General features: G+C 36.1%; 1 protein-coding gene across 5 annotated transcripts; it reads left to right on the top strand.

The window, feature by feature from the left end:
* The first annotated feature begins 206 nt into the window (after positions 1-206).
* Positions 207-20,245, top strand: mapkapk5 (MAPK activated protein kinase 5). Of its 5 annotated transcripts, XM_026259966.1 has the most exons (15): positions 211-1,202; positions 3,814-3,887; positions 4,680-4,755; positions 4,860-4,957; positions 6,083-6,191; positions 9,667-9,756; positions 11,203-11,298; positions 11,587-11,667; positions 13,026-13,213; positions 14,761-14,881; positions 17,826-17,956; positions 18,063-18,178; positions 18,386-18,490; positions 19,298-19,382; positions 19,470-19,770. In XM_026259966.1, the coding sequence occupies exons 1-14, from the start codon at positions 1,167-1,169 to the stop codon at positions 19,333-19,335; spliced, it is 1,359 nt and encodes a 452-aa protein (XP_026115751.1). In that variant the 5' UTR covers positions 211-1,166; the 3' UTR covers positions 19,336-19,382; positions 19,470-19,770. The 5 variants fall into 5 exon arrangements, with proteins under 5 accessions (XP_026115749.1, XP_026115751.1, XP_026115750.1 ...); XM_026259964.1 differs by lacking the exons at positions 19,298-19,382; positions 19,470-19,770 and adding an exon at positions 19,782-20,245 and having other exon boundaries at positions 207-1,202; positions 17,850-17,956; XM_026259965.1 differs by having other exon boundaries at positions 19,298-19,771.
* The last annotated feature ends 809 nt before the right edge of the window (positions 20,246-21,054 follow it).

The following is a 21,054-nucleotide window of genomic DNA, read 5'->3' as shown; positions in this document are numbered from 1 at the left end:
ACCGTAAATATGTAAATATTCTACATCAACTCTGATGTGGATAAGCAGGATCATATAAATAGAAATTAAGTCACAAAATGAAACAAGAAACATCATATAAATTTATGTCAAGTAAATGTATGTTGATTAAAGAATCTAAAGAACAACACTTTTTTGCAGTGTGATAAGAAGGCACAGTAAAAGTTATTTCCGAGTGTTACTCTCTGTGAATCTGCATTTATTTGTGGATCAAAATCTGTTCATTTAAAATATGAAACAATTCTAACCTCTTACTACTATGGCGAAGACACGACACAAGGCGACCGCTCGGATTATAATTATTTCATTTCTAACAGAAATGTTATAACTAACAAGAAATGTAATTAATCGCCTTTAAATACGAAACAACTCGAGACAAGACACAAACCCCACGTTATTTTCAGTGAGGGTCGTTCTGACGGAGCTCCTCTGCGTTAGGTGGCGGAATGCGCGCGCCGCTGTTCGCAGAATATGGCGTATAATAAAGAAGAACAATCTTCCCCAGCTTCGTATCAAAGGTAGCACTAGCACCTTAGCAAACAAACCAAGGATATTGTTTGGTCTCTATGGTGCTTTTCAAAACACTGTTAATCGCTTAACGCTGGAAAGGCGAGCGAAAAACGTAGAATCAAAGAGGTCGCGCGCGCATGTAAAGCGATGAGAATTAGCATCTGATATGAACGCGAGCTAACGGCTGCTGCTGATAACGGGCAGCCGACGAGGAATTACCGCTTTTATTGTCCTTAGTCGGGTTTGTTACTCTCTTGTCAAGAACAGCGTAGAGCAATTGGCAAATAGTCGCTGGAGCAACATTAAAGTAAACGGGGACTTGTCTGCGCTACTTTTGCCTGTGAAATGCATGCGTAAGATGTTAGCCGAGCACGTATAGCCTCAGAATCAGAAACTCTCGTCTTTACTGCTTTCCTTCTGTCTTTTGGAGTTTGACAGTGTGTTGCATTTAATGCCAGTTACGCATTCAACAAGGACAGGCGCTGTTCCAAAAGTTTATCGGACAGCATGGAACTTGTACATAAGAAGGCATTTTAGCGCTTAGACCTCGTCCCACACCGAGATTTAGGTAAGATCGCACCTGTACGAGCCTGTTGAAGCCAGGCAGAGAGTGAAGATCTGTGAGTGCCACACTCATCATGTCCGAGGACACCAGCGTGGACCGATTCATAAAGGTAAGGCGGCGTAACAATAAGCTAAAGTGTACAGTTAAATCTTTGAATTTTGGTAACTTATAACAGAGTTTCCATTAAGTTAACGTTACGTTACCTCAGAAACCCTTTGCGGTAGTGAAGTGAACTGCAGTCTACGCATTATCATGATTGTCACGTGACTACTAATCAGAAAAGAATGTAAATAAAAATGAATTAACAGTTTGGGGTTGAAAATATTATATATGCATATCTTAACGCTCCCACTATAAAAAGATAATTTCAGTTAACTGAACCGTTGACCTAATAACAGTCGAACACTGTGTTCAGATATTAGTGTTTTTAATAATGAAGTCATCTCGGGTCATTTGCTCTACAGTACATAAATAAGACGCGCGATGAAGCTATTTGTGTTTAAATTAAACTAGAGTGATATGAAATACAGTTTTTTAATGAATTGTAGCAAATAAAGAACTAGTGTTACCAGAATTTGCGACATTATAATAAGTAATATGAACATCTGTAACAAGAACAAAGTGTTACAGAAAAGCAAATCACATCTCTGTCTATATTACAAATGAACAACAACAAAACATTATAAGATCATGGGTACACTTTGAATCAAGTAAGTATCTGTCTGTTTGTGATAGATACCATGATCTTGTTTCTCTCTCTATGTAATGTAAACAGGGATTCAGCACATCTGTCATTACAGTAAATCTCTTTTGATTTGGAGATGGAGTATTTCCACAACAAGCTCAGGATTTCATCAGCAGTCCAAATGGACAGAGCCAGTGCTAGAAAATAGATTTTACTGTACATTCCCCAGCTGATTAATCACAGTAAATTAAGACAATTGGTTTGATTAAAAAAAATTCTGAAATGTTATGTTCAACTCTGTACAAAAAAAGGTATTGTGTAGTTAAATATGCAAAAATTTTGACAAAACGGTCAAAAATATCGAAATTGACGAGTGCATTAAAATGAATGGTTACTAAAGTAATCTCAGTTTCCAGAGAATATCCTTATTTAAAACTTTATGAACTGTATTCTCTAGCATCTGCTAACTGTCACACTTGCATTCGCGAGAGAGAAGCATTCCAGCAGATAACATACAGTCATTAAGCCCGAACCCAAAGTAGGAAGTGCTGACTGAAAGCAAAAGGAGAGCGGTTTGTTACTGGGCCGTAAGTTGGCTGACTGGAGCGATATTCAAAGGGGGGCACCTCGAAGGTCTATAAGGACTGTGGATAAGTCTCTGGTTGGCACAGTGTGAGGGCAAGGTGAATTCCGTGTCCGAGCTCTCGGGAATTTAACGAAAAGATTGTTTTTGCCGACTGACTGGGCAGTGCGAGAGCTTGATTCCCCATGATAGCTGTCCCATATACTTTGATCATGAAAGGGGTGCACCCCTTATCCATCAGAAAGGTTAGAATGGATGACACGTCTAACAACAGTCAAGGAAAGCTAACACCTTAATGGCATAGAGACTTCTCATAGATGGTGCCCAATCATGGGCCAGAGCATCTCGCTTCTTTGAGAGAGAAGTTGGGCAATGAGAATCGTCTTCTGAGGTGAAGAAGTTCATCTCTGTCCTCTCAAAGTCCATTCAAATCATCTGAACCACTTGAAGGTGTAGTCTCCATTCTCCTGGAGATACAGCTTGTCCAGTTCTCCGTTCCGTCTGAGCTGCTCTGAGTGAACGCTGGTTGTGATGTGCCCATAGAAGGAGACGTCTCCCTATCCTGTAGAGGGAGCGTGGCCTGATACCACAGATTTATAAAGGCCACCACTGTCGTGTCGGCCAAACTAACAAGGATGCGGTGCCCTCTCAAGGCTGGAAAAACCTCCATCATCTCAAGGCAGTTGAGGCTTCAGGCTTCTTCGTTCTTCTTCTGAGTCCAGTGAGGAAATTATCTTTGCACTAAAGGAGAAAATTCAATGTTTATGTATGTAGGCAATTGGCTTTGCTTGGTTTGGTGGGCTGAAATTCCATTGGTTAGTGCAGTTACAGGAATGTGAACCAATCAGGCTTCAGTATTGAGAGTAAACAGGAGTTTCCCCAAAACGTTTCACTGTGGTTTTCCTTGTATTGCCTTTATCATTATCATTTGTAAGGGCCTTCGTTCAGTTTAGTTTAGTAGTATTATGCAGAATATTTCAATTTACAGATTGCAAGTCTAAAATCAGTTGGCTTTAAGTAAATTTTCTTTACATTAATTCTAACAAATGCAGTATGAGCATTTAAAATAGCACAAGACCATTGAATCCTAAATTCAGTACAATGGCTGTCCATTTGACTACATTATTTACTCTTTCACTCCATTTAAATTTATTGAAATTGCAGCTCTTGACTTTTCCCATTAACAATATTTACTTATTGTGTAGTTGACTTGTGCATCATAACTCTTTGAAAACTGCTAGTCATGGCCTCTATTGTGGCAGTCGCCTTTTAGATATGCATTAAAGCCTTTTCAGTTGTATGCATCTCATGCTGCTCTCTGCAGAAACGTGCAATCTCCGAACAGGCAGAGTAATTAATTTCATTTATAATTATGCAGGCTGTTTAAAAGTCATGCCGATGAATGAGTGAATTGAATGAACTGTTCCCAAACACCGTATGTTCTTGTTATAGGAGACATCCATCTTGGAAGAGTATAACATCAATTGGACACAGAAGCTAGGAGCTGGGATCAGTGGTCCTGTGAGGTATGTTGTTATGTCCAGTTTGAAGGCTATACTGAAAGGTCATTTTTGCATAAAAAAATATTTTAAATAAAAATAATATTCAGCTGTAAATCTCCACTAGCAGAAGTAGTTAATAGCCTTTTTCCTGCTGTAGGAATGAATCTCTGTTTAAGGAAATATTTCTGAATCCTTTCCTCAGCACAGAACAACAACCAACTACAAATATTGGGGGTTAACATATCAAGGAATTATTTTGGATTAATTTGGATTAAAAAAAATGTCCAGCATGCTCATCCCTCCTTCATGATTTAGTATTGCATTGCATAATATGTTTTGAAACTACAGAGATTTGATCATAAACCTAAGCATCGAAATATTATTTTTCGAAAACATTATTGGGAAATATACTGATATTTGTTTTATTATTATGTAAGTAGTCTGATATAGTGTTATAAAGTTATGAAATCTCATTGATTTACATTACATGCTATTAGAATATCTTTTTACCTTTTGGTCATATCAGCATCTGCACCAGATTGTACATTTCTGCTCAGTTTGGGCCTCTGAAACTGAAATGTTTTTTCCACCATATTCTCACTATGTCATAATATGAGCAATAAAAGCCTGATGCATCAAATGACACTCAACAAATACACACATTCAAACTCAATAAACCTTTCAATAAACTGTTACATTAAAATGATAGATATTCAGGCTTTACAGAGTTAAGATGTTAGCTGGATTCATCAGTTGGTTGATTACAAAAAAGCAATTGATGCAGTGCATTCATATTGTTTTCTTTTTCTTCTCTAGGGTATGTGTGAAGAAGTCAACACAAGAACGGTTTGCCCTGAAAATCTTGATTGACAGACCCAAAGCCCGCAATGAGGTAGGTTGTGTGTGCAGTGTACATGGTTTAGTTTCTTTTATTAGAAGAACATCTTTTATATGGTGTTAGAGGTTAATAAACTAACCTGTGATTTTTATTTGCAGGTTAGGCTACATATGATGTGTGTCTCTCACCCCAACATTGTGAAAATAATGGAGGTGTATGCCAACAATGAACAGTTTCCCCATGAATCCAGTACAAGGTAGTGGAGTTCAACAGAATCTGCCCACACAACAGAGTAGGGCTGGATGATTCATCGAAAACCAATCGACTACTGACCGATGTAATTTTCCCATGTCGATTATTTCCTACTAATACTTTCCCCTTAAAAACATACTTTGTGTCGGTGCTATACGGATGTGCATGACCATTGCATTTGCTTGTTTTCCTGCATCTCGCACGTGAGTGGCGCGTTAAAAGAATTTAAACTTTTACACACAGCACTGCTCATCAATGTCAGTTCCAAAACCGTTGACCAATCAGAAGATCCTGGAGGCGGGGCAACCGTTGCAAGCTTTTGTTTACAGTAGCAGGTTTACATAACACAACGGAGTAGACATTCTGTGCTTCGCTTTATTTAAACCATTCCTGAGCGCTGCGTCTCATGGGTTTAGAAACGAAGACATGTTTTGTGTGAATGGCCAGCAAAAACTTACAATAAATAGACATGTAGAGTGACAGGAAAGGACAAGATCAATGAGATGGTGCCATGCTCTTTCTCTCAATCAGCAGTGTTCTATTTGAATACATTAATTATTTTAAACATTTGTTTACAGGAGATATAAGTTATTATTTACTTCTTTTCACATGATAAAATGTATTTTGTTTGCTAGAGATGCTGGTTATTTTTTACTTTTGGCATGGCAATATTCATTTAATTTGTTGGCAAAATAGTTATTTTTCAAAAAAAAAAAAATATTTAGGATACTTAAAATGTGACTTTTTCCATAAGACATCTTAATTTCAAGCAAGCTTTTTCAAATTGTTCGAAATATTCAACAAATAACCATAAATAGTTTTGTTTCCATCTGTTATTTGAAAATTACAAAGATAAGAAATGAACAATTTCATTAGAAAAAAAAATCTGACATTTAAAAATAGAGCTTTTTTACATTACAATCCTTTGAGGGCAAACAAATCATAATAAAAGCTAAAGAATCATAATTGAGGTACAGTGTTAAATTAATGAAGGTTTTGATTTTAGGTCAAATCGCCCAGCCCTACAACATAGTGTTTCCTACACGTACAGTACAAGAAAATGTTTGCTAATGCTCTAAGTATCTGAAAATATAAATACTCTGCTTTTTTCTGTACTTTTCTCTGATAGGGCAAGGTTACTGATTGTCATGGAAATGATGGAAGGTGGCGAGTTGTTCCACAGAATCAGTCAGCACAAGCACTTTACAGAGAAGATGGCCAGCCAGGTCACTAAACAGGTACAGTCTTTACAGTTAAAGGCCATACAGTTGAGGTAGCTCAGGTCTGGAGAGACATACTCCTTTTTACTCAATATGGATTAATCACAAAGGAGAAATAAAGGCGACAGCAGCCAGTCAGCTGCATGCTGTTAATAGGTCTGCACTTACTGTGTGTCTCTGTGTGAATGAATGATGTGTCTTTGCCACACTTATCAAACACAAACACGTGACACTAAGTGATTTCAGCATCTGCATTTCAATATACATACAAGCACATGAAAATAATAGAATAATAGTAATATAATTTTTTACTATACTTTTTTTTTTTTACTATTTTTAAATATCTTACTAAGTTTTTTTTTCTTCCATGTTTTAATTTTTACATTTCTGTATAGCATCTTATTTGACAAAATAAAATAAAAATACTTTTTTTTTAAATTAATTGTTATATTCTTATTTGATTACATTTAAAAAGATTGAATTCTTTTATTAATTGATTTTATTAGACACCATTTTTAAAGATAAATTTGAATTAAGTCGTAAAACACAGAATCCAGAACAAAATAAATAAATGGGAGTAAATACAGAATTCAGGGCAAAATAACATTTATTTCATAGGACCTTAAATTAAAAAGAGCTGCTCTGTGGAGTTTGTGAACTAACAAGTTAACATTTAAAGGTACAGGTTGTAGGACCTGCCACTAGAGGGTGCACTACCAAAACAATAACAATCGTGTGGTTTGATGACGCTAAGAAAGAGCATGGAATGATGGGATTTGTTGTCTTCTACCCAACCGCTAATGGCCATCAATCAGACGGAAAGATAAATCATGGATTTGCGCAGGTAGATTAAATACAAAGTCAATCAAAGAAGCGATCAGACTATGGATCAGACGCGTCCTCGCGCAGGTCTAGAGACGCGATGCACCCCGTTTGGCCTGTATGCCCCATAATACTGATCTTGTTGATCGTTATAATAGCATACATTTTCTGAAAAGATACGAATCAAAACAACTCACCTTTCGAGTAAAACACAAGCGTGATCTGCATCTCTTTCTAGGTGAAGTTTATCGCGAAGCTATTTCTGCATTTGTCCACGAAACTGTTGTCATGTGGTTACTACGTCAGTAAAGGCAGGAACAAAGGGTAACTAACATTGACAGGCGACTGCAAAAGTATTGTGATAGTATTTGGGAAATATTGGTCATCCCTATCAGTGTTCAAAACATGTAGAGAATGACCTTATTAAATCTATTGATGAATAAATATGTGACCCTGGACAACAAAACCAGTCTTAAGTCACTGGGGTATATTTTTATATACAGTCTTGTTCAAAATAATAGCAGTACAATGTGACTAACCAGAATAATCAAGGTTTTTAGTATATTTTTTATTGCTACGTGGCAAACAAGTTACCAGTAGGTTCAGTAGATTGTCAGAAAACAAACAAGACCCAGCATTCATGATATGCACGCTCTTAAGGCTGTGCAATTGGGCAATTAGTTGAAAGGGGTGTGTTCAAAAAAATAGCAGTGTCTACCTTTGACTGTACAAACTCAAAACTATTTTGTACAAACATTTTTTTTTTCTGGGATTTAGCAATCCTGTGAATCACTAAACTAATATTTAGTTGTATGACCACAGTTTTTTAAAACTGCTTGACATCTGTGTGGCATGGAGTCAACCAACTTGTGGCACCTCTCAGCTGTTATTCCACTCCATGATTCTTTAACAACATTCCACAATTCATTCACATTTCTTGGTTTTGCTTCAGAAACAGCATTTTTGATATCACCCCACAAGTTCTCAATTGGATTAAGGTCTGGAGATTGGGCTGGCCACTCCATAACATTAATTTTGTTGGTTTGGAACCAAGACTTTGCCCGTTTACTAGTGTGTTTTGGGTCATTGTCTTGTTGAAACAACCATTTCAAGGGCATGTCCTCTTCAGCATAGGGCAACATGACCTCTTCAAGTATTTTAACATATGCAAACTGATCCATGATCCCTGGTATGCGATAAATAGGCCCAACACCATAGTAGGAGAAACATGCCCATATCATGATGCTTGCACCTCCATGCTTCACTGTCTTCACTGTGTACTGTGGCTTGAATTCAGAGTTTGGGGGTCGTCTCACAAACTGCCTGTGGCCCTTGGACCCAAAAAGAACAATTTTACTCTCATCAGTCCACAAAATGTTCCTCCATTTCTCTTTAGGCCAGTTGATGTGTTCTTTGGCAAATTGTAACCTCTTCTGCACATGCCTTTTTTTTAACAGAGGGACTTTGCGGGGGATTCTTGAAAATAGATTAGCTTCACACAGACGTCTTCTAACTGTCACAGTACTTACAGGTAACTCCAGACTGTCTTTGATCATCCTGGAGGTGATCATTGGCTGAGCCTTTGCCATTCTGGTTATTCTTCTATCCATTTTGATGGTTGTCTTCCGTTTTCTTCCACGTCTCTCTGGTTTTGCTCTCCATTTTAAGGCATTGGAGATCATTTTAGCTGAACAGCCTATCATTTTTTGCACCTCTTTATAGGTTTTCCCCTCTCTAATCAACTTTTTAATGAAAGTACGCTTTTCTTCTGAACAATGTCTTGAACGACCCATTTTCCTCAGCTTTCAAATGCATGTTCAACAAGTGTTGGCTTCATCCTTAAATAGGGGCCACCTGATTCACACCTGTTTCTTCACAAAATTGATGACCTCAGTGATTGAATGCCACACTGCTATTTTTTTGAACACACCCCTTTCAACTAATTCAACTAATTGCCCAATTGCACAGCCTTAAGAGCGTGCATATCATGAATGCTGGGTCTCATTTGTTTTCTGAGAATCTACTGAACCTACTGGTAACTTGTTTGCCACGTAGCAATAAAAAAATATACGAAAAACCTTGATTATTCTGGTTAGTCACATTGTACTGCTATTATTTTGAACAATACTGTATATATGGGGTATATACATAAAAATCCTCAGATTCCAGTTTTGAAATAGTTGCATCTCGGCCAAATGTTGTCAGATCCTAATAAACCATACATCAGTGGAAACCTTTTTTATTCAGCTTTCAGATGATGTATGAATGATGTATGTCTAGGGTCACATATGTGCAATGCTGGGAAAAATGGTTTGTGTTTACGACTTCATGACATGTTTATTGACCAATGTATGACTTGACATTTTCCATCAGTATGACTTACTTAGGGATGCATAGATGAATGAACGATTGTTCTTGTATGTTTTTATGTTGTTGTTTTTTTTTCACTTATGCTAATGATTTTATTTGTTAACAACATAATATAAAATGAATTAACACATAAGGGAGTAAATATGGAATGCTTGACGCATAAGACTAACTTTACAATAAAGTAAAACATGGACCCTTTAAACAATTAAAGTGTTATTTTAGATCACATTGTTATAAGTAGTCTGTTGTTTTTACTAGACATTGAAATTATAGTTGGTTAAATTTTTCATTATTTTTACAGATAAGCCTTGCATTACAGCACTGTCATTCATTAAATATTGCACATCGAGACCTGAAACCAGAGAACCTGCTCTTCAAGGACAATTCACTGGTGAGGCACCTGAAAAATATTCCATAAATTAATTTTACCTAATTGATTACAATAATATATGTAATCGCGATTAATCGCATGATTGTCAGGAGTTAACTCGTGATTAATCGCATCTTAATTGTACATTTTTATCTGTTCTAAATGTACCTTAAAATCTTTTTTTTTTTTTTTTACTAATCAACATGGGCATGGACAAGTATGGATGCTTTTTGCAAATGTATCTTTATTATTAGCGAAACTATACTCAACATAGAGCATGAAGACCAGACATGTTTCAAAGGTCATGGATGTTTTTCAAATAACTTGTCTTTTGAGACGCATGAAAAAGAGAACAGAAATACCAGGCTCCCATTTCTTCTCTTTCTTTGCCCTGAGCACTTTACTTACACAAGTCTGTTTACATTATTTGCAGGACAGGGCAGCTCACTTCTTCTAAACATGCAAAATGTACATTTATTATTTATTATTATATTTGTTTGCCTCTCTGTGCCCACATACTGAAATTTGATGCAGCCAAATTCGCATTGAAACAGTTTTCATTGTTATATTTTACTGTTTCTGTTGTCAGACAATCGAAAGAATATGAAAATAGTGACTAAAACGCGACCCATTACATAACCAGCTCTCCCTTCCGAGATGTTGTGCTGCTGCTCTTAGCCACTCGCTGAACGGAGTAGACGCAAAACCTTGTGCTTGCGCAGCAGTATCGGCGTGTCTTAGAATGAATATATATATATATATATATATATATATATATACAGTACAGACCAAAAGTTTGGACACACCTTCTCATTCAAAGAGTTTTCTTTATTTTCATGACTATGAAAATTGTAGAGTCACACTGAAGGCATCAAGGGCTATTTGACCAAGAAGGAGGGTGATGGGGTGCTGCGCCAGATGACCTGGCCTCCACAGTCACTGGACCTGAACCCAATCGAGATGGTTTAGGGGTGAGCTGGACCGCAGACAGAAGGCAAAGGGGCCAACAAGTGCTAAGCATCTTTCGGGGAACTCCTTCAAGACTGTTGGAAGACCATTTCAGGTGTCTACCTCTTGAAGCTCATCAAGAGAATGCCAAGAGTGTGCAAAGCAGTAATCAAAGCAAAAGGTGGCTACTTTGAAGAACCTACAATATGACATATTTTCAGTTGTTTCACACGTTTTTGTTATGTATATAATTCCATATATAATTCCACATGTGTTAATATCATAGTTTTGATGCCTTCAGTGTGAATCTACAATTTTCATTGTCATGAAAATAAAGAAAACTCTTTGAATGAGAAGGTGTGTCCAAACCTTTGGTCTGTACTGTATATACTTTTTTTTTTTTTTTTTATCCTTGTCCCTTGAATAATTTTCGACTTTAGAATCTTTCTAAATTAAGCAAATGTTATTTAGTAAGGACATATTTTAAATCCTGTTTCTTGTGTCTGACTGCCCCATCAGGATGCTCCTGTAAAACTGTGTGATTTTGGTTTTGCCAAAATCGACCAAGGTGATTTAATGACCCCACAGTTCACGCCGTACTATGTAGCACCGCAGGTAAGACCTTAGTGACTTTTTATAGATGTTAAAGTTGACTGTTCTTAATTCTTACTTTCAAAGGCGTCAAATCATGAAACATGTCCAAACTTTGACTGATGATGTGATACAGCCAATTCAAAAGATAAATTGGTAATTTTTTCAGTGCGCGCTTTTTTCTCTTTTTGATGATGATGATTATGATGATGATTAAAAAAAACATCCATCTTGCCAGCCACACATGAAATCTTTGATCAGTTTGAAACTTTGTGACCAAATTGACAAATATGAACTAACTTTCTTCAATAGGTGCTGGAGGCACAGAGACTCCACCAGAAAGCAAAGTCTGGAATTATTCCTACCTCACCCACACCTTACACATACAACAAGGTGAACTTTGTTACTCAGTGTTATGGCTCATTCTTCGAAAAAGTTCATCCAAAATTATATTAGTGCTTTCAAACGATTAATCACATCCAAGATAAGTTTTTGTTTGCATAAAATGTGTGCACTGTGTATATTTATCATGTATATTTATACATTTATGCGATTAGTTGCAATTAATCATTTGACATGACTAATGATCATCTATTTGATGTCCACTGGTAATTTTTTTTACAGTGCAAATATTCAAATTCTTGCCTGCTATCTTATTCCTCCTGTAGAGTAACAAGAATACGTTACTGAATTTCAACATTTATTACTACAGCAAATATTATCATTTTGGTCTACACGCATGACTGACTTTTTTTGCTCTTCGATTTGTGCAATAATTAATACTTTTGAATGGACTGATATAATTTGTTTCGCCATTGAATGTTTTTCTTTCTTGAATGTTTTCTTTGCCAGTGGTTTTCAGTCTTGGTCCTGTGGACCTGCTGCACATTTTTGTATGTTTCCCTTCAGTAACACAACTTATTTAGATGATTAAATCATTAAGAGAAAACTCTGTGAAATGAACGGAGTGTGTCGAAGAAGATAGACATACAAAACGTGCAGTGCTACAAGTACTTGGATTGAAGACTGCTTTTCCATTATTTGACTTTTTACCACATCAGTGTTATTTATTTCAGATATATCTTTTTAAAATTGTATAATGCAAAAACTTAACCGTTATTCAGGACTTTAAATGTTTGGTCACACTTTTTCTTCTTGTCTAAGTGTAGAGTTTAGGTGGTATTTTCTTTTCAACTTTCCATATACTGCACATTAAGTAGTGTATATAAGCACATACCTTCTTAGTCTACAGCAGTAACCTATGAAAAGCTGTGTTGCTACTGTTCAATAAGTGCCCCCTGCTGTCAGAGACTGAATTTGCATCTCATTCGGCCCATCTGTTGTTTTTGTTTTGTGCAGATATTTTATGTAGTAAAGTTTCACAATTTTAAAGTCACACCGTTCTGTTCATTTTGTTTAAATTAAGAGATTAATTTTTATTTGTATTATTTATTTATGTGATTTGGGATATGATTTCATTTTTTTTAGTTTTGTTATTTGACGTTTAAATTTCACAAATAAAAATGCAGCATGTTATCTGAGAATAATAAAAGGACAACTTCTCATTTTAATTTGTCCTAAACCTTATCTTGTTAAAAAATGTGAGAAAGTCGTATCTTGTTAAAAAATGTGTGAAAGTCGTATCGTGAAATCGGTATTGTGAATCCAATTACAAGAAATGACTGAAGGGGTTTAGCTTGCTAGCTGTGAAGCCAGTGCATTGATTCTTCTTTTTATTTTCCACTATTTAGAGCTGTGACTTATGGTCCTTAGGGGTGATCGTCTATGTAATGCTCTGCGGATATCCTCCATTTTACTCCAAACACCACAGCCGTACTATCCCAAAAGATATGCGCAAAAAAATCATGACTGGCAGCTTTGACTTCCCAGAGGAGGAGTGGAGTCAAATATCTGAAATGGCCAAGGACATTGTCCGCAAGTGAGTGACTTGCCATTTACTTCCTGTTTTGTAAAAAATACTTCTGTGCTTATTTGTGGCAAAGAGCAGAGCATGCATAGACATGTATTGAATCTTTTACTCTTGTGGCTGGGAGTCTACGGCATCCCCTAGGTCTGTATGGTAAAACGGTTTGAAATTTGTTTTTGTTTTTGCCAGATTTTATGTCAGTTGCTCAAATAATTAAATGTGCACATCTGACCGGCAACAAAAACCTCAATAAGGGGTGCTTAACAATTGTAAACAATAAAAAGAAGAAAAAGTTAGTTAACCGCAGTTCATTTCATGTTCTTAAAATAGGTGACGTTTCAAGCCCTATGGCTCTTCATCAGACGGTTGTGGTTTGAAGGTATGCAGCTGTCACTGGGAACAATTTTTTTTTTTTTACTATTAGATTGGTTTATTAACATTAGGGCTGTGCAAAAAAAAAATTGAATGCGATTTTCATGTGCATCTCGTCAGTAAAGGCGCTCCAGTGATGTGCATTCAGATCAGGTTTTCACAAAAAAAGTCTGCCCAGTTGCTTCTCAAAACTAGTCCAAAACTAGCTCAGTCGCATTTCCAGGGGGTTCCACAGTAAAAATTGTGTCCCGGGGATAAAATATATTTTTTTTGGCAGGGTTGCCTTGGTAAAATTCACATTTTAGGGGCTAAATATCACACTATTGGGATTGGGGTCGCTTCAACCCACGAACATGAAAAACAAATGCGGACTTGGCGACACTGGTTCAGGTGGAGCGGCCATGAATTGCCTGTGATTTTGAAATCTATTTTATGTAGATTGTCAGTGAACAACGGCTTTGGGTAGTAAATGCCAACCAGTGTTGCCAAGTCTGTGGTTGTTTTTCCAATAACTTCCAATAAATTTTACCAAGGGAACAGCGCAGAAGAACGTGTCTTTTATTGCTTGGAACAAATGCGATTGGGCTAGTTTTGAAAAGCAATTGGGCAGGTTTTGAAAACCTGGCAACCCTGATCTGTATGCACAATATAAACTACTGATCACGGGAGCACCTTTACTGACGAGATGCACATGAAAATCGCATTGGTTTTTTTTGCACAACCCTAATTTACATCTACACCTCCAAGTCTAAACCTACCCCTTACAATATTATTAACGAAGTAATTATTGTACAGTGTGACAAATTATTCTATATTTATGTGTGTATGCCCAGTAGCTGGAGCTATATCCATTGTAGCCTTAACCTCATCAGACTGATACGAAACGTCACCAGAGGTGAGAACATGAAATAAACATTTTGGGTTTTTGGAGCTGTGGTTTTCCAACCTTTCATTCTTTTTATATACTCCTTCTCTAATGCCACAAGGAGTTTAGGATTTACATTGTACACATGCATTTAGCAGATGCTTTTATCCAAAGTGACCACGATTGGTGACTTAAATCAACTCTAGTCTATCTTGAAACAATTATGAAGTAGCTAAGTAAATTTAGTTAAACTGCTGCTCAATTTCAGTGGTGTAAACCAATGTTTTTGTTACTCAGTTCTAGCATATTTTGTTGCATTAAGGCTACTTAAAGTAAAGCCCGAGGAGAGACTAACCATAGAGGGAGTGTTAGCCCATCCCTGGCTCAACTGCACTGAAGCGCTGGACAATGTGCTTCCGTCTGCTCAAATGATGATGGACAAGGTGAGATCCAATGAAAGACAACTTTTAAAGGGGTCATATGATGTTGCTAAAAAGAACATTTTGTGTATTTGGTGTAATGCAATGTTTGTGTGGTTTAAGGTATAAAAAAAACACATTATTTACCACATAATGTACATTATTGTTTCTCCTCTATGCTATGCCTTTCTGTAATTTTTCTGAAATTTTATCATTCTGAAAAGCGAGGGGTGCTCTGATTGGCCAGCTATATAGTGCATTGCGACTGGCCGAATGCGTCATGCGTGTCATGGAAATGTTACGCCCCTTGCCATACTGTGATGACGTGTGTCCCGGCGCAACAAGACAAAAACAATATGCATCCACTGGGAACGTAATTACTGATTATAATGACTTATGCAGTCTTTTTATGCATTCTGTATTGCACCACATAAAGATAAAGCCATGTCTTCATTTGTGATTGGAGAAATGACAAACAATGAGCGCTACTCTACACTGCTCAAAACTCGCGTTTGAATCATCAGTGGCAAATACTTTAAATATGAAAACTTTTTACAGGCTGTGTGTCAGAAGCGCCAGACTGTCCTTGCAAAGTTGGAACTGCCCCACTTTATAGAAACAGACACTGGGATTGTAGGCTACTCACAGGAAACAGTCCTTGTCCTCCGTAAACTGCGCTGCACACATCTGAATATTTGGGTTGAACTGTTCTGGAACAGTGTTTATAAATACAACTTATCCACTGGTTACTTAGAACGGGCCGTTTTAGGGGTGTGTGGTTGACCCTTAACTTTTATAAAGAATATCTCTTTGGATTTGAGACCTTAGTCTTTGCAACTTGACAGAGCTTCTTTATGCACCAAGAGCTTGTAACATTCAAAGAAAAAGGACATTTAAATCACATCAAATGACCCCTTTAAAAGTTTAGTTAATTTGTATCTACCTATGTTTAAAGTTCCCCTATTATGGTTAATGAAAGGTTCATATTTTGTTTTTGGGAGTCCACAAAAATAGGTCGACATGCATGAAAGGTCAAAAAACACTTTCATTGTCTTATAATATGCATTTATTTTTACCTTACTTGATCAACGACTCCCAAACGTCTCATTCAACGATTCATTTTTTCAAACCCCCCCTTTGCATGACAATGATAAAGCAGTGTTTGTGAGCGCAGTGCTGCTTTGTATTTAACATTACTGGGGAAACCACTATTTTTACTATTTTAAAACTGCACCTAGTAGCAAATAATTTGCATATTCATTGAGACCAATGCGAAAATCGACTGATGGTTTAATGCAGCAAACACACAGCTGTAGAAGTGAACCAGTATATATATCCCACGGGAGAAGCCCTGCCCAGCTTCAGTGTTTGAGGGATTGGGGAGTTCTAGTTTTCTCAGGTGCGCAACGAGTGGGTGGGCAAAATGCTAATGTTTCATGTTGACGTCAACGTGACTTGATTTGTTTTTAAAATGACTTGCTTCAGTGATTCGGAATCTACTCTTCCTTTGGGGGGATAACTTTATACACAGTGCACTTTCATATTTAAAACTTTGCCAAAAAAAATATTTTACTTAGAGGTGTGTTACACAGTACATGAAAAGTAATTTTTAAAAATCCAAAATGGGCCACTTGAATGCACTTGTTGCACACTCAGTCCCCCTGGAGCAATGTTTTCATTTTATTTTCAACTTCGTTATTGGTACATTTAAATGTGGGAGGAAAAAAATAGTATTGTTGAATTGAACTTTAGCATCTTAACTTTAGCTCTGGTATAAGTTGAAGCTAAACTATGTAGCTTTCAGCCGTACCTCACAGATACGCTGTTTTGTTTAAATCAAAGTGTAAATAAACATAGGAAACGTATACGTGTGGTGTGGCTATTTGCGTTCAATGGATACTCTATTCTAGTCACAAAATGGCACTACAGTGACATGGAGACAAATAGTTGAATAAAGTCGTTATTTTTGTTTTCTTTCCATACAAAAAGTATTCTTGTAGCATTGTAAAATTACGGTTGAACCCCTGATGTTGCATGGATTATGTTACCGATCTCCTTGCTATGTTTCTTGACGTTGATCATGTTACTTACATTCCTGTCTATGAGAGGGTCAGAGAGCTATCAGAATGCATCAGAAATATCTTGATTTGTGTTCCAAAGATGAACGAAGGTCTTACGGTTTGGAATGACATGAGGGTAAGTTATTTGGGGTGGAGTAACCCTTTAAAGTGACAGCAGTCTTATATTCCTACTGTCATTCATGTGACTCAGACAACAAAAGGGAGAAAATTTCTCACTCCTCTTTACTAAATTACTTTTGTAATTTTAATCAGAAGAATTACATATTTAATTTACACAGTGAAGAATGTAAAGTTTTTTTATACATTTGATTACTTTATACAATATGTGTAGAATTTCTTATTTGTTCTGCTGTAGTTTTGTTTTTTAACTTCTTATTCTTTAATCACTAACCGTTTACTTGACTTAAGTGAGCTTGAGTTTTTTTTTTATGCTAATTTTTTGTGCCATTGACACTGGTGACAAGAATGATCAAATTAGTGTATTTTTTTTAATATCATACAGACCTATAATAACTATATTGTGACGTTTATCATTACCATAAAATAAAATTATTGTATCGTGATATACGTTTTTTGGTCATATTTCCCACCCCTAGTTAATGGAATTACCGATTTATGTTTTTTTTGTGCTAGGATTTCATATTTATTGTTTTTATAGTGCTTTATACAATACAGACTGTTTCAAATTAGCTTTATAGAAATAAAAAGGAAAATACCAGTAATGTGGAAAAATTCATCAGTTATGAAAATTTCAATTTCAGAGGTTAAAACTTGAACTCCGAATCGACTCTTTGTGCATACATTTGAATATAGTTCATATGTTGAATACTATTGCTGTATATGCATAATCAATGTATAAGTTATTTGTTGTTATGTTGTTCATTTAGGCAGTTGTGGCTGGAATCCAACAGGCCCATGCTGAACAACTGGCCAACATGAGGATACAGGACCTGAATGTCAATCTAAAGCCACTCAACTCAGTCAACAACCCCATTTTGAGAAAGAGAAAGCTACTTGGGTAAGTCAGTCATTTTTGCTCTGTTCCTTTTTAGTTAATTGACATTATTCTGTGTCTTTATTAGCAGAATGCACTTATAGATCCGTTTGATTTCTGCCTCATTCAGCACCAAACCTAGTGATGAACTTTTCATCAATGATCCTGAGAATGAGGTAGAAGACACCAACGTGGCTCTGGAAAAACTACGAGATGTAATCGCACAGTGCATCTTACCACAGGCTGGTATGTATAAACATGCATTGGTTTGTGATGTTTGTAATCTACATGTTAATCTTCAATAACTCAGGACTGAGACAGAAGATAATTGTTTGACACTGGTCGTGATATTTTCCACAACAATCCTCAAATCCAGAGACGTTTGCTTTGAATGTGTAGCTTTCATAATTTTTTTTTTTACAATTTGCAGTATCTTTGTGTTGCTTTTTACAGGTGACAATGAGGATGAGAAGCTGAATGAAGTTATGCATGAAGCGTGGCGATTCAATCGAGATTGTAAACTACTCCGAGATGGTTTGCAAGGGTTAAGTTGGGATGGTACGTGTTTGTGTCTTTAGTTTATTTACTAGTAGCTTTACTGTGGTTGAAGGTAGAATAACGTCCAACTTTTTACTATAGACTAAAATTGGATGTCTGATTCTAATGAATTCAAGGTGAGCGCTCATATCAAAAAGATTGAAGTTTGTCATTTGAATCAGAGTATTTTTAATTACTAATACCATTTAAATGGTATCCTTATGTTAGTATGTTGGTTATAAACAGTCAAGAGCATGTAAGGTCCACACAATTGGCCCAAGGAAGGTCTCCAATGGTGGATGAAAGTTATTTAAAGTAAAATTGTAATCTGACTCCATTTTATTATGACCTCACATTTGAGTTAGAATGCCAATTATTATTATTATTATTATTGAGCATTTATAGGTTAATTTATCTAAACATCTGAATTTTTTGTTATTCTTTAATATTATTGTACAAATTGTATTGTCACTTGAAGATATCGCTTCGGTGGTTAGCATATCGTACGGTCACATTCTCGTCAGTCTTGGTTATTAGACAGTGGTAATTGGCTAATACTTTAGATGCCCACTTCTTTGCTTGCTCATTCTAAAAGTACTTTTATTTAGCCCCCATAGATTTGTATACACTTGAATAAAGCAACATTATTTCTAGTCAGAGGTTATGACCACTACTATAGATATCTCAACTAAATATTAGTCCGTTACTAACCCAAGGCAGAAACTAAGGTAACAAGGAGACAATTTAAGAGTAAAAGAGAATAAAATTAAATGTAACAATTTATTATCAGTCAGGTAAATATGTATTATTATGCCCATTACATTACAGGATGGACAAAAAATAAGACCGAAATAGCATTTCATTAAGGAAATACTAGTTGCGTAGCAGCTCAACAATAGAGTTACAGATTCAGGTAAGAGTTTGTAGGGTTTGTTTCTGTGTAAATGATATCTAGGATTAGTGTTTTAGTTCAAAATGTCAATTATGTTTTTTCTTTAAGCTTTTAAGTGCTTAAGATGCTGAATTGGTTATGAAGAAAGAGCTTGAAATGTTTTCATTTTGGAAGTAAGTAAAGACAAAAATGGGACAAATGCCTAACCAGTACTTGGCAGTAGCAGAAAGATTTGGTCAAGTCAAATGAAATGATTGTCAAATGAAATATGAAGTTGTAGACTTGTTGTTTTAGTTGATTTTAACTAAACCTGGAAAAGCACAAGCAGATGTATGGGCCATCCTTGACTAATTAATTGCATAATTTCGATCCATAGTATTTCATATAATACCAACCTGTTATGTTTTTCTTTCTTCACAGGTAGATCATTTTCAGACAAAGTAGATCGCTTAAAGCTGGCTGAAATTGTCAAACAGGCCATTGAAGAAAAGACAAATTTACAGGACTCCCAATAGCAAGTGCTGAAATTTTAATCCCTTTTGTACTGTTAATTATAATTGTCATTAGGCATATGATTGCAAAATGTTTTTGTTTTAAATTGCAGACTTTTTTCCATGGTCATACTGTAGTCTGTTGTAAAGCTCTAGCTGAAACCAAGTTGTTGTTGGAATGATTTGTTTTCACTACAGACTGCAGTAAAGAAATGTTTTAAAGAAATTGCAAAGCAGTTTTCATTTCTGATTTTCATAATGAAATATAGGGGTAAAATATCTATATTAGATAATCTTTTATAATTGATCTTAGCTCAGTTAATTGAATTGATTCAAAACGTTGTCACTAATTAAAAGAAGATAATAAGATAATGTTACGCATTTAAAAAAGTGGGACACTAAATTGGTGTACAGTAGTGCACAGATTGGAATAAAAAGTTTAATAAAACTGGACAAATTATTTTAAGAGTTTGTTAAAATGTTTACCTTTTGACTATAAGGTGGCGCTACTAGTAAATGTTTGTTGTATTATCAGAGGATGCTTACATTGGCACATACAACATCTGTCAGGTCAATGAGGATCCAGTGAACGCTGTAGGAATAAAATAAAGTTCTGTCATTCTGAATATTCTTTAGAGGTCACGAGTCTTTACAATGAATGGATATGTGTTTGTTTGTATATTGTTGGATAAACCTTTTTTTTTGTACTCAAATAGCAAATTCTCAGCAATTTCTGTCTGGTAAAGTGTTTAAGAACTTGGAATAGCTAGAAACATGTATGTTCATCATAGAATTTATCATTGACTTCTCATTGGTTTCTGTGACTTTTATTCAACACTTGACTTGACTGACTTGACAGACTTTTATTGTCATTCAGTATACAACAAGTGTGTACAGAACGAAATTTCGTTTGCATAGGCCACAATTTCAGTACAGTGTAAATGTCAATGCAACAAAGTGTTCTAAGTGTTCAACAGTCTGATGGCTTGGGGAAAAAAACTGTTATAGAACCTGGTGGTCCTACACCGCATGCTGCGGAACCTCTTTCCGGAGGCCAGCAGAATAAACAGACCATAATGGGGGTGAGAGGAGTCGCTACAGATTTTTCTGGCCCGAGATGCACAGCGGTTCTCTGCAATGTCCTGAATGGAGGGAAGAGAAGTGCCGATGATTCTCTCTGCTGTCCTCACCACTCTTCTCAT

Source organism: Carassius auratus, unplaced genomic scaffold, assembly GCF_003368295.1.
Source record: "Carassius auratus strain Wakin unplaced genomic scaffold, ASM336829v1 scaf_tig00215316, whole genome shotgun sequence".
In the NCBI taxonomy this organism is placed as follows: domain Eukaryota; kingdom Metazoa; phylum Chordata; class Actinopteri; order Cypriniformes; family Cyprinidae; genus Carassius; species Carassius auratus.
This window is presented reverse-complemented; position numbering and strand designations above follow the sequence as displayed.

What these genes read in the sequence shown, in the direction of transcription:
- mapkapk5 (XM_026259963.1), top strand. Translation starts at nt 1,167, where the DNA reads ATGTCCGAGGACACCAGCGTGGACCGATTCATAAAG. An exon ending in CCAGCCAGGTCACTAAACAG is followed by an intron (nt 6,192 to 9,666) that starts GTACAGTCTTTA and finishes TTATTTTTACAG; the next exon opens with ATAAGCCTTGCATTACAGCA. An exon ending in CACCTTACACATACAACAAG is followed by an intron (nt 11,668 to 13,025) that starts GTGAACTTTGTT and finishes TCCACTATTTAG; the next exon opens with AGCTGTGACTTATGGTCCTT.